Raw genomic sequence first — 12,617 nt, forward strand, 5'->3', positions numbered from 1 at the left:
TAGCTTTCAGCCCCCAATATCTGGTAGTTGTATATATGTCTTAGATTCTAAATTGTTATTAGAAATATTTGATAGAACGATTGCTTCCCTTTTTATTCTGTTAATTTTGCTTGAGCAAAAACTTTTCAACTTCTTGTAATCAAAATTATCTTTATCTTTCGTAATTGTCTCTGTCATGTTTGATTAAAAACTTGCTCCTGCTCCTAGCTGTGAAAGGTGTGTGATCTGCTTCTAACTTTTTTATGGTGTAATCCTTCACACTCAGGCCATTTTGATTTATTATTAGAATATCATTTAAGATAGTGATGGAAGCCTAATTTCTGACAGGTTGCTTTCCAGTTTTTCCACCCATTTTTATGTAATAGGAAATTTTTTCTTAAGTAATTCATGTTTCTGGTTTTTTCAAAAACTGAGCTCCATTATTTCTGTTTCTTCCTTATGCTGTCAGTTCTATTGGTCTTGTTTCTTTTTTATTTAACCGGTACCAAATATCCTTGATGTCTTCCGTTTTATATTAAGTTGAGGTCTCCTCAGTCAACATTCCTGTCTTTTTTCATTATTTCTCTTGATAGTCTAGATCCTTTTTTCCTCCAAATGAACTTCTATTATGTTATCTAGTAGGCAGCTAGGTGGAAAGAGTGCTGGGCCTAGAGTCAGGAACACCTGAGTTCAAATCTGGCCTCAGGCACTTACTCGCTGTGTGACCCTGGACAAGTCACTTTACCCTGATTGTCTCAGTTTCCTCATCTGTAAAATGGGCTGGAAAAAGAAATGAATGGCAAACCATTACATTATCTCTGCCAAGAAAAGCCCAAAATGGATCACAAAGAGTCAGACATGACTGAAAAATGATCAAACATCTAAACATTATGTTATTTAGCTCATTGATGGTATGACATAACATTAAATAGCTAAATTAAAATTAATAATATTATCATTTTTACCATATTGGTACAGTTGAGTTGATTATGTCTAATTAAAATTTCTATCACCCAGCTAATCACTCTTTTTTTGTCTACTAGTATGAACGCCCTGGAGCCTCCCCAAAAAGGAATCATGATGGAGAGTGCACAGCTGTCCCAAGTAAGTGAGAACTTTCAGCTAAGTGTTTGTTGCCTGGGAACTGTTTAAATCTTAACCTTAGTAGCTGCTTAATTCTTATTTCACGATCTTGTTTTTGACTCAGATCTACACAGTCCAAGAACTAATTGAAATAGTAAGGTGACTTTGATTTTTTAAAGTCATGCATTTGGGCTTTTGGAAGACTAATTTTTTCCACCCTCTTCGTGCCTTTAGAAATTGGAAGGTTTTATTTAATGACTGGCAAGAGGATGGACAAGTTCTGTTAGTCTGCCTGGCGCTGTCTAGTGCTATCTGATTTATCCCAGAGTTTTAGAGTCTCTCTCTTTGTGGTTTCCCAGCGAGCCGACAAGTTGAAATCTTGGAACTAGAAGACCTAGAGAGGGAATGTTCTTTAGCCCGAATTCGCCTCACTCTGGCTCAGCATGACCCAACAACTGTTGCCATTGCAGGTAGGAATTCACTACTTTACATTTCTTCTCAAATACCCATCAGAATCTCTTTTAAGTATCCATCTCTCTGTGCATTCTTTCGGACCATGTACACAACAAGCTAGAGGCTGTGAAATCCCTATTTCTATGAAGCTCTAAAGTCTGACTTATTTCTTTATAAGTGGGACTAGAACTGAATATATTTCTCATCTACACAGGAAGTTCATCAGCAGAGGAAATGGTCACTCTCTTGGTGCAGGCTGGCCTGTTTGACACAGCCATCTCACTCTGCCAGACTTTTAAACTCTCCCTAACGCCAGTCTTCGAGGGACTAGCTTTCAAGTATGTATCAAATTATCCTGTTATCAAACATTGGCAGTCTGCTTCTTATTATCAGACATGCCTGAATTACAAGTTCATTTTACAATAGTTTAGCTAGTGTACGTTATTTAAGCACAATTTCATTGCTTTCTAAAAAACCTCATTTATAATGGAGACTTTTTAAAAGTCATATAAAATTTGTGTATTGGTTTAAAAAAAACTTAAATTTATAGCTGATAACTGACACTTCTTAGTTATAATTAAATTCCTATCTTTATTGATTGGCTAATTGAAAGTCTCAGTTTGAAAATATTTCTGAATATTTATTGGAAATTGGGTGGGAAGGTAAAGTTAGTGACCCAATGATAGTGACTCTTTAAAAGAAGAGGATTTAAATGCTTACTTTGCATTACAGGTGCATCAAATTGCAATTTGGTGGGGAGTCAGCACAGGCAGAGGCATGGGCTTGGTTAGCAGCCAATCAGCTTTCATCTGTCATCACCACCAAGGAATCCAGGTACCTTCCTAGCATTAATTCTGGCATGTGTTTTGGATTTAAGTGTCTCAGTCCCATAGCTTATTTTGGTGATTGAATTATATAAATTGCTAATATGTAGGAAGCTACCTTGCTTATTTTGGGTTAGATGTTCTATGAAAGAAATATGTAATAGCATATATACAATGCTATTTCCCCTCCCCCACATCCATTAAAAAATTCTTAAACAGTTCAGCCAGAGGGCTACTGTAAGCAAAGTGTTTTGTAATCCCAAAAGAACTGTAAAAATACAAGTTGAGTCAGAAGTCTGTATTTAATATATTTCCAACATGATATCCCTTTCCCCTTTCCCCCTGCCCCTAAAAAACAAGTTCTTCCATCCAGAAATCACACATGACCTCATAATGTCCAACTGCCGTTTAGTTCTGGTTGTTGTTTAGCAGCCCTTCTATTTGACTTGATTCCCTTCCTCCTGGGCTTACTCCCTAGAGCAGCTGTTTAAGACTTTGGTTTCTTCCCTTAAGCATTCCCCTTCACCAATAATAAAGTCGGTTATTCCTGAGCCCCAGATCAGGTCCTGCTCAAGGTGACTTTTCACTCTTGGTTTTCTGTAGCACTTTTAGTCTTTATCATACAATCTAGACTATAGTTACTTGAGGGCTAGCAGGAGAGTTTAGCTATTATTTGAGCCAACCATCTCATTTTACAGGTTAGGAAATAGGTCTAGAAAAATGAAGTGGCTTGTGGTTGTCAGCTGATCAGGACCAAAACCAGTTCTAGAAAACAGATCTATGGGCTTCCAGTCCACGGGTTTCTCCCTTACACTGCTGTCTCTAGCTTTCTTAATTGATTTATCTTACTTTGATAACCAAAGTGTCTCAACTGGGGGGAGGGGGGAAGCCCGAAGCAGAGACAATGGGGACAGGGATGACAACTAAGTCTTTTACTTTTAGATACCCCATAGAGGCTAGCATAATCATGGTTTGTTGAAGTTTAATGTACAGATGTTACAGAATTTTTTATTGCAAATGTTTTCTTAGAAATCAATTGTTTATTTTCATTTCAGTTTAGTAAGATTATTTAGGTTTTAATTGTTGGCATTTATCCTTTATCTTTAAATTAGTTTTTGCCACTGTCACATAGGTTTTAATTCTGGGCAGGTGTGTGAAAACCCTTTCCCTCAGCTTTTCTTCTGTGGTCTGCCAGAGCCCACAAAGAACACAAATGGTCATACCCACCATGGGGTTTTTCTGAATGCAGCTCTGTATCATACAGCTTTTTGTCTGAACAAAGCACATCAGGTTTCATTGACATATTTCATGTGTCTCTGTGTGTGTTTTTAAAGATGAGTTTTCCTTCTACATGAGTATTTTAAACTCTGCTGGCATAGCCGATTGAGGCATCTGAAAATTAATCATTCTTTCCAGTGCTACTGATGAAGCTTGGCGGTTGTTGTCCTCTTACCTGGAAAAATACAAATGCCAAAATAACTTGTATCACCACTGTGTAATCAACAAGCTGTTGTCCCATGGGGTTCCTCTGCCCAATTGGCTCATAAATAGTTACAAGGTAAGGAGTCCCTTCGTTTTCATAAAAGCTGTCCATCCACCTGTCTCCATAACCTGGTTAGTAGTGACAAAGTGATGCAACAATGACTTGGAAGAAAAGCAGTAGAAAAGTCTAGCTGTAGTTCTGTGTGTAACCCTATTGCCTTTGGGTATAGGGTCTACCATATAGGTAAAAATCCATGTTATGTCATATAATTTCAATGACTCCTTTATGTATACTAAGTGTTTTCCTTACCACAGCCTTCTGAGTAGGTAGCGTTAAGTATTGTTCTTTACTTCCACTCCATCCTAGAGTTGGAAGGGAGCTCAGAACCCAGACCATACCTCAACTAGAATCCTCTCGACAAGGTAGCCTCCTGCCCAATATGCTTTGAGACGGCTCTGATTGTTAGAAAGTTCTTCTTTTTATTTTATTCTATTCTTTTTTAAAAATGTATTTATTTTTAGTTTTCAACATTTACTTCCACAAGATTTTGAGTTCCAAATTTTCACCCCATTTCGCCCTTCCCCCCACCCCAAGATGGCATGCATTCTGAATACCCCTTCCCCTAGTCCGCCTTCCCTGGTATCTCTCCCCCGCTTCTCTTATCCCCTTCCCCTTCCATTTTCCTGCAGGGCAGGATGGATTTCTGTACCCCATTTCGTGTATTTCTTATATCCCAGTTGCATGTGGAAACATTTTTTTTTAAACATGTGTTTTTAAAACTTTGGGTTCCAAATTTTCTCCCTTTCTCCCTCCCCACTCACCCTCATTGAAAAGCAAGCAACTCAATATAGGTTATACATGTGCAGTTATGCAAAACACTTCCGTAGTAGTCATGCTGTGAAAAACTAACTCAATTTCCCTTAATCCTATTCTGCCCCCTCTTTATTCTATTCTTTCTTTTGACCCTGCCCTCCTCAGAAGTGTTTGCTTCTGATTACCCCCTTTAGGAAGTCCTTAGTTACATAAAGCCAAACTTTGCCCTTTTATTAAACCTGACTCTGCTTCTTGAGAGCAAGTCAAGACAGTCTAACCCTCTTCCCCATGACAGCCTTTCACACATACCTCTCATGGTCTCCAGAGTCTCCTCTTCTCCCAGCTAAATATGCCCTGCCCACCAGCCATCTTCATATTGCACGATCTCGGGCGCCTTCTTCACCATCCTGGCTGCTCTGCCCTTCTCCTGCCATTCTTCCCTTCAACTGACCAGTGTCCTTCCCAGAATATGGTGCCTAGAACTGGAGCAGGGCTTCAGCTCATGCCTGCACACATAGAGCACAGTCCAAGTACTCTGGCTCAGGACACGGCTTCTCAGCGAAGCTCAAAACGTCATCAGCTTTTTTGGCCTCGAATCATCCTTTTGCAGGTGAAAAAGTGAAGCCCGTCACAGGCACCCTAGCAGTTCTGGGGTCGGGCTTCAGTTCCCCACACCAGGGCTCCTTTCATTGATTATTCAGCAAAAATTCCTGTCAGATGCCTCCTGCCAAGGGGCAGGTAAGTGGTGCATAGAATAGAGCACTAGGCCTAGAGTAAGGGAAACTGAGTTCAAATTTGGCCTTGGACACTTGACACTTTCTAGCTGTGTGACCCTGGGCAGGTGACTTAACCCGAATTGCCTCACCTCTAAAAAAAGAAAAATGGCTGCTGCCAGCATATTTAAGTTGATAATGTATATGGACGTAAGGTAACCCCCGCCCCCCCAAAAAGTATCCAATGATACTATAAACTATATTATATATAGTATAAAATATATATATATTATATACTATAGTATACTATATACTATATATACACACTATATTATATAATTATATATATATACTATATCATATAATTATGTGTTGTATAATTATATATTATATAATTATACAATATAATACTATAATAATCTCATTGGCTCCCAAATAGTAACTCACATTTCTGTAGCCCTAAGGTTTATCAAGCATTTTCCCCACAGAAGCTCTGAGAGGTAGGTAGGTAAGGTGGTAGTATCCCTGTTGTAGAGATGAAAAAATTGAGGGGGAGTGGTGAAGTGACATGTCCAGAGTTACACAGATAACATTTGGTAAAGCTGAGATTTGAACCCAGGTCTCTCCTATTTTTATAGTTTTATTCCATCCTACATAATGGAATCAAGGAGGACCTGGGACAGCCTTCATTACAAAAGAAATTCACAGGAAAGGGAATTATGTTAGGCAGAGAAGGGAAAAAAAATGTTTTTTCAGAAAATCTGACATTTTCTGCTTATGTCTTGAGGACACCCAGCTCTCATAGCCATTAACCAGCTGTTCCCTGGTGTTGTGAGTCATGTGAAAGACTGAGGGTGCAGAGGGTTTAATTAGGTGTGAAGATAGGGAGAGAGGGAAAAAACCGTTACAGGTAACAAAAGGGAGGTTTGATTATTGAGAGAGAGAGAAGATAAAATTCAGAGCTTAAAACAAAAAAGAGTGATGTATAAAAAATTTAGAAACTAATAAATTGGGCTAAAATAGAATCGAATTGGAGCAGACACAGTTGAGGGAGAGGTTTCATGGTAGAGTGGAAAGAAGGCTGACTTTGGAATCTGGACTTGGTTTGAATCCTGACTCTGCTTCTTTTTGCCTGTGGGGTCTAGGACAAGTCACGGAAGCTCCTTGGGCCTCAGTTTCCTCCTCTGTAAAATAAGGGAGTTGACCTAGGGCTACCTTGGGAATCAGCTCATTCAATGCCCTTTGCTTACAGAGAAAGAAGTAGATCCAGGGAGGGGAAGTGATTTGCCCCAATCACCTAAGCCAGTAAAGAGCAGAGCCAGGATTCAAACTCAGGTCCTCTGAGTCTAAATTCTTTGCCCTTTACCTTGATGACTTGGAGCTTTTGTTATACCTTTCATTCTGTTCCTTGGTGTATTTAACTATAAACACTGCAGTTATTTACCTACCATTCTAGGAAATACTGACTGGCTGTCTCTCCACCTATTCCCAACCAGCCTTCAGATAGATAAACTGAGGCAAGCAGGTTAAAGTTTGTTGTCACATAGCAAGTACACTCAAGATCAGAATGCATTCCCCTTGTTTGGGGCCGTTACAACTTTTTAAGATCCCCGGCTAGCCTGTCTTGTAGGACTGTCCAGCTCAGTATAACCCTAAAAATGTTGCCCTCCTAGATCTTAACCCTTCCATGTGACTTTTTGGAGTGCCTGTTCCATAATGAACAAACATCTTTCATCTTAAACTTCTTACTTTCTCCATCCTGTTCCATCTTCTGACCTTCCCAGCGACCTGGCTGGCTCCTTGCTGCCTACAAATCAGTTAATGTTTTCACCTTTCCTTAAAAAACCCCTCAATTTATAAAAAACACAAATTTTTACTTGATGCTGCCATCCCATAACTGTCCTCCCCTTCATAGCTGAACTCGTGAGCAAAACCATCTATAACAGGTGCCTTCTCTTCCTCTCCTCTCCTCTGAACCCTCTACGTTCTGGCTTCCAGTCCCATCATTTAACTGAATCTCCCCTCTCCAAAGTTAAAAGTGACTTCTTAGTGGCCAGATCCAGTGGCTTTTTCTCAGAGACCTTTACAGCATTTAACACTGGATTATCTTCTTGTGGATCCTCTCTCCTCTCTAGATTTTTGTGACACTGCTCTCTCCTGCTTCTTGTCCTTACTGCCTGACCACTTATTCTGAGTAAGTCTCCTTTGCTGCTCTTTCATCAGAGTCGCGCCCTCTCTTCCTGGGTGTCCCCCAAGGCTCTTTTCTGGGGTCTCTTCACTCTGGACTGTCTCACTTGGCCATCCCATCAATTCCCTTGGAGTCAGTAAGCTCTATGTGCATGATGTCCAAATCAGTATCTCTGACCTTGGCCTCTTTGCTGGGCTCCAGCTCCATGTCACCAACTGTCTCTAGACATGTTGAATTGATTGTCCTGCTGGCATTTGGAACTCAACATTTCTAAAGCAGAAATCATTATCTTCCCTGCCTCCCTTCCCCCCCTCCAAAAAAACCAAACAGAACAAAAAAGAAAACCCTCTTCTCTTCTGAGCTTTGCTATTACTGTCAAGGGAACCAACATCCTCTTCACCAGCTCAGGTTCACAGCCTCAGTCATGCTCAGAGGTGCTCACTGTACACGGCCAACCCGTGGCCCAATTTTGTCATTTCTGTCTTCATAAGATCTCTCATATGTCCCCTTCTCTCCAGTCACATAGCCAGAACCCGAGTTGAGGCCCTCATCACCTTTTACCCAGAGTCTGGGTAGAGTCTAAGTCCTAGACTGGGACAGCAGCCTTCTAATTACACTCTTCCTCAGATCTCCTCATTTCAATCAATCCTTCGACCAGGTGCCATGGTAGTTTTTTGGGTTTTTTTGAAGACCTTCAAGGTTAAGTGACTTACCCAGGGTCACACAGCTAGTAAGTGTCGGAGAGTAGATTTGAACTCCAGCCCTCCTGACTACAGGGCCGGTGCTCTATTCACTTCAACATCTAGCTACCCCAATTTTTCTGAACTGTAGATCTAACTATGTTATCTCAGTGCTCAATGAGCTTCACTGCTGCCTTATCACCTGCAGGATGAAATAGAAAATCCTCTGTTGGGCTTTTAAAGCTTTTCTTAACCTGAGCCCTTCCTACCTTTACAGTCTCCTCCACATACTCTCTGACTCAGTAACAATGGCTTCCTTGCAATTTTCAACACCTCATCTCCCACCTCCGTGCTTGAAATACTCTCTTTCCTTACCTCTGACTCTTAGTTTTTCCCTGGCTTCCTTTGAGACTCAGCTTAAATTCTACTTTCTTCAGGAGACTTTTCCCCATCCTCCCAGCTGCTAATGCCTTTTCTTCCCAGCTTCTCTAACTTGCCATTTGTTTTTCAATTGCTCTGCAGATGCCCCTCTTTATTTATCAAACTAACTAGCAGTATATCACCGTAAAGATCAGTTCTCTTTTGGAAAATAGCCTATTTCAGATTTTCCAAGAATAACCAGTCTTTAGATAACATCATCCCTAAGAAATTCCCCTCCCCCCCCCCAAAAAAATCAAAGTTTCTGCAGAATGGGTTAAGCATTAGGGGTCCAAGATCCTACACAGTACTTGTGCCTTAACTCACTGAAATTTTCATATTATTAAGTGCAATATCTCTCTAAGAAGGGAGTTCAATAAAATACTGTACTTTGCCATCCTTCCTTTTTGCAGAAGGTTGATGCTGCTGAATTACTCCGTCTCTACTTAAACTATGACCTTTTAGAAGAAGCTGTGGATTTGGTTTCAGAGTATGTTGATGCTGTACTAGGGAAAGGACATCAATACTTTGGAATTGAGGTGGGCACAAATTGACATTTTTTTCTAGTTAGGCCAGGTTCTGTAATTAAACTTCTCTTTGGGTGTTAGTACTATTCTGGGTCTAATTAATTACATCACTGATTTTTTTCCCCTAAAATATAAGTGTTTAATACCTCCATTTTTCCATTTGTGGAATGGGAATAATAAATAATATCTCATTTTCCTACCTTAAAGGGTTGTGGTCAGAGTTGGCCTCCATAAAAAAGAGGTACTATATAGATGGGCATAGTGTTATTTTTCTCTTTTAAGCAGCAAAATACAAAGAAAGTCCACATGGGAGCACTAGGTTTTTTGTTGTTGTTGTTGTTTTTCTCAGTTAATTTAAATCACAGTTTCTAAGGTGGTGTTCTAGTTGTAGAAATGGTGGCTGTATTAAGTCACTTGGAGGAGACCGGACTTCCCAAAAAAAATTTAATGCTAAGTGAAACCAGAATTTTCTGTTTTAACTAAGGAAAAAACTGGTGTGCCTAAAAGCAGTTAAATCAAGGAAGAAAATGAGATTTTAAAAAAAAAAAAACCTCTGTTCTGCATGTGTAGCGTTTACATTCTTTTTGTTATTGAAAAAAAAAGCTTTGAAGAAAAAAATGAAAGTATATGATCTCTTAAAGGTTTAGAATAGAGGTAGAAATCTCAGAGTTTTTCAAGTGATTTAGTTCATTTTATAAAAGTTATGCTTTCCTTTTAGTTTCCACTGTCTGCAACCTCTCCAATGGTGTGGCTTCCATACTCTGCCATTGATCAACTTCTTCAATCACTGGGAGAAAATAGTGCCAACACACATAACCTTGCTGTAAGTGACACTCTTCATTAGGATCCAGTTACTTGTTTGCCCTACACTGGAGCTTAAAATTGAAAGTGAAAAAGAAGGGAAGGTGCTAACGACTTCATTAGCAATCTGGGTTCTAACTGGTGCCAGGAGTGAGCTTGATTCATTTCTTAGGCTACTGAACTGCCTTACAAGCATGTTGATTTTTTTTCCCCCCTGTCTTACAGCTGCACCAGAAAATACTTGACAAACTGAATGACTACCAGGAAAAAGTTGATCGAGCAACACGGGATGTGTTGTATCGCCGACACTAGTATTACGGACATTCTAACCTTTACGACCTCTTGGTGCCTCATAGGGCTTGAGACTTTACTCTCCAGGAACCCTGCACTCAAGGCCGATTTCTGTAAACTGTAAAAGATACGTACAATGTAAGCCTGAATTCAACCAGAGGCCAGGAAGGCAGAAGTCACATGGAGGTCCTTGTACTCAACTTGGCCGGTGGTGCTATACACAATTTCTGGTTTTCAATATTGGTCTGAAGCAGCTGCTTTTGTATATGATTGAGGAGCTTTTGTAGAGTTTATATTTTTTTAAATTACCGAAGACATTGTTTATCTGCATATTAAAAACCACCTTCACCCAAGGAAACAGGCTGGTGATTTGTTGTAGTGAACAACCAGAGTCAGCCACTGCAAACCCTGTCATGCCCCATCACGTTTTGTAGTTCAGCAGAATCATTTTGAACCAGAACTGACATGTATTTTCCATTCAAAAAAAAAAAAAAGCCAGCCTGAAAACGTTGCTCCCTCTCTTGGTCCTTCATTTATTGTGGGATTGTGTTATTGTTGTTTTTGTATGACTTTCAATAAAATGTAAAACATTTTGCGCAAGCCAAGACTAAACTAACAAGCAGGTGTTTGAAGAGGATAACACATTCCGATCTTGACTCTGAAGCCAAATTTGAAAACAACTCTTGATTTTATATTGATGCAAATGTTGCAAGTTTCCAAGTCCAGCTTACATAGAAACAATGAATTTCTGCGTCAGTTCTGTCTGTCACAAAGTACTGTTTCAATTGACTGTAACCAGGCTGACATTCCCGGGTCACTGATTGATCGATTCCATTCAAGTCTTACTAAGGGCTGGACCAAAATGTAAACCTCCCTGGTCAGAGGCATTCACGCCTCAAGATTTTGAAAGAAGAAGATAGGAAAATCTTCTGTGGTTTTATTCTGTACATTAAAATTTATCGATCTCATCTTTTAAGAAAACTAGCTGTGTATACTTTGGTCATTGTTCATATTGTAGAATTTTCTTTGACTTTGCTCTGAGATCTTCGTTTCAGGGCCATAATCAGAGCCACATTCATTGTACTTCTGTTTTAGGTAAGAAGCCAGAAAGGCTCTTATACATTTGCACTCATTGATTAAATGTTGGGTTACATTTTAGTGTCTTTGAGATTTGATGTGTTTATCAATCAGTTATTGGTACTTTCGAACTTTCCCTTCCGATAGTGGAATGAAAGGCTTTGGTCCCTCTTAGAGGAGTTTCAGGCATCAATCAACATATAAACCTCAATTAAGGAAAGGATTTGTGCCTAGAGAGACAGAGGGATAGACAGACTGAATTTATTTAACACAGTGTACCAAGCACTAGGAATCCAAATACAAGTAGAAAGATAAGTCCCTGCCCTCAAGGAGCTTCCATTCCAATGAAGGAAGACAACACATAAAACGGGCCTGAAGGGGCTGGGGGGAGGTTGAAAATAGAGGGACCCCTGGAGCTAGACTTGATTTTGCCCATTTATTAGGAATCCAGGGAACTCCAGTCATAGGATTTCATCTGGAAAGGTGCCTCAGCGTTTCTAGTCCTTCTTCCTTATTTTATAGCTAATGAAACTGAGACTCAGTAACATCCACCCATTATTCTTAGTTCTTTCTGGAGATGTAGGAGGGAGCTCTCCATATCACCACTTTCTTAGTTACCATTCACTATTGGGAATCATTAAATAGTTAACAAAAGCAAAGTTTTACTTGTCCTAACGTGGGCAGAATGTGCTACCAAGATCCAATGGCATATAGCTTCTCAGCACAGCATTCCACATCTCCATATGAAAATGAGCCTGATTGTCGGGGCTAGCTAGAGGGAAAGACAGGACCGCTCTCATGGGCTTCAGAAATCCATCACTTGTTCAGGGCCTAGACTCCCATGGCTAGGGCTTTTTATTCTATTAGATGATCAGGAAGTTGTGTCAGGGAAGCCAGAGGCTAATCAGGGTCAGCTCTGTCTTCTTTTAGGAAAAGCCTCCTCATGCTGTTGGTCCTATCACAAAGGCCACCCAGGAAGAGATTAATCTCTCTTTCACATGACAGCTCTTCATATATGTGAAGACAGTTCTGTTTCTTATAGATGCACCCCTCTGGTCTTTTCTCCAAGCAACGGATAGGGTGCTGGGCCTGGAGTCGGGAGACTCATCTTCCTAAGTTCAAAACTGGCCTCAGACGCTTAATAGCTGGGTGACCCTGGGCAAGTCACCCAGTCCTGTTTGCCTCAGTTTCCTCATCTGTAAAATGAGCTGGAGAAGGAGGTAGCAGACCGCTCCGGTATCTGCCAAGAAAACCCCAAATGGGGTCATGAAGAGTCTGATATAACTGA

General features: G+C 40.2%; 1 protein-coding gene across 1 annotated transcript in view; it reads left to right on the forward strand.

Moving 5' to 3' along the window:
• Positions 1 to 10,763, forward strand: part of NUP160 (nucleoporin 160) — a 48,265-nt gene extending 37,502 nt beyond the window's left edge. Inside the window, exons 29-36 of the mRNA XM_027837830.1 lie at positions 1,023 to 1,083; positions 1,422 to 1,532; positions 1,730 to 1,853; positions 2,248 to 2,349; positions 3,756 to 3,897; positions 9,047 to 9,172; positions 9,879 to 9,983; positions 10,187 to 10,763. Coding sequence (XP_027693631.1) covers positions 1,023 to 1,083; positions 1,422 to 1,532; positions 1,730 to 1,853; positions 2,248 to 2,349; positions 3,756 to 3,897; positions 9,047 to 9,172; positions 9,879 to 9,983; positions 10,187 to 10,273 — 858 coding nt within the window. The 3' untranslated portion in view covers positions 10,274 to 10,763. The remainder of the gene's footprint in view (positions 1 to 1,022; positions 1,084 to 1,421; positions 1,533 to 1,729; positions 1,854 to 2,247; positions 2,350 to 3,755; positions 3,898 to 9,046; positions 9,173 to 9,878; positions 9,984 to 10,186) is intronic.
• Positions 10,764 to 12,617: the final 1,854 nt, after the last annotated feature.

This window comes from Vombatus ursinus, unplaced genomic scaffold, assembly GCF_900497805.2.
Source record: "Vombatus ursinus unplaced genomic scaffold, bare-nosed wombat genome assembly UNPS02014822.1, whole genome shotgun sequence".
NCBI lineage: Eukaryota > Metazoa > Chordata > Mammalia > Diprotodontia > Vombatidae > Vombatus > Vombatus ursinus.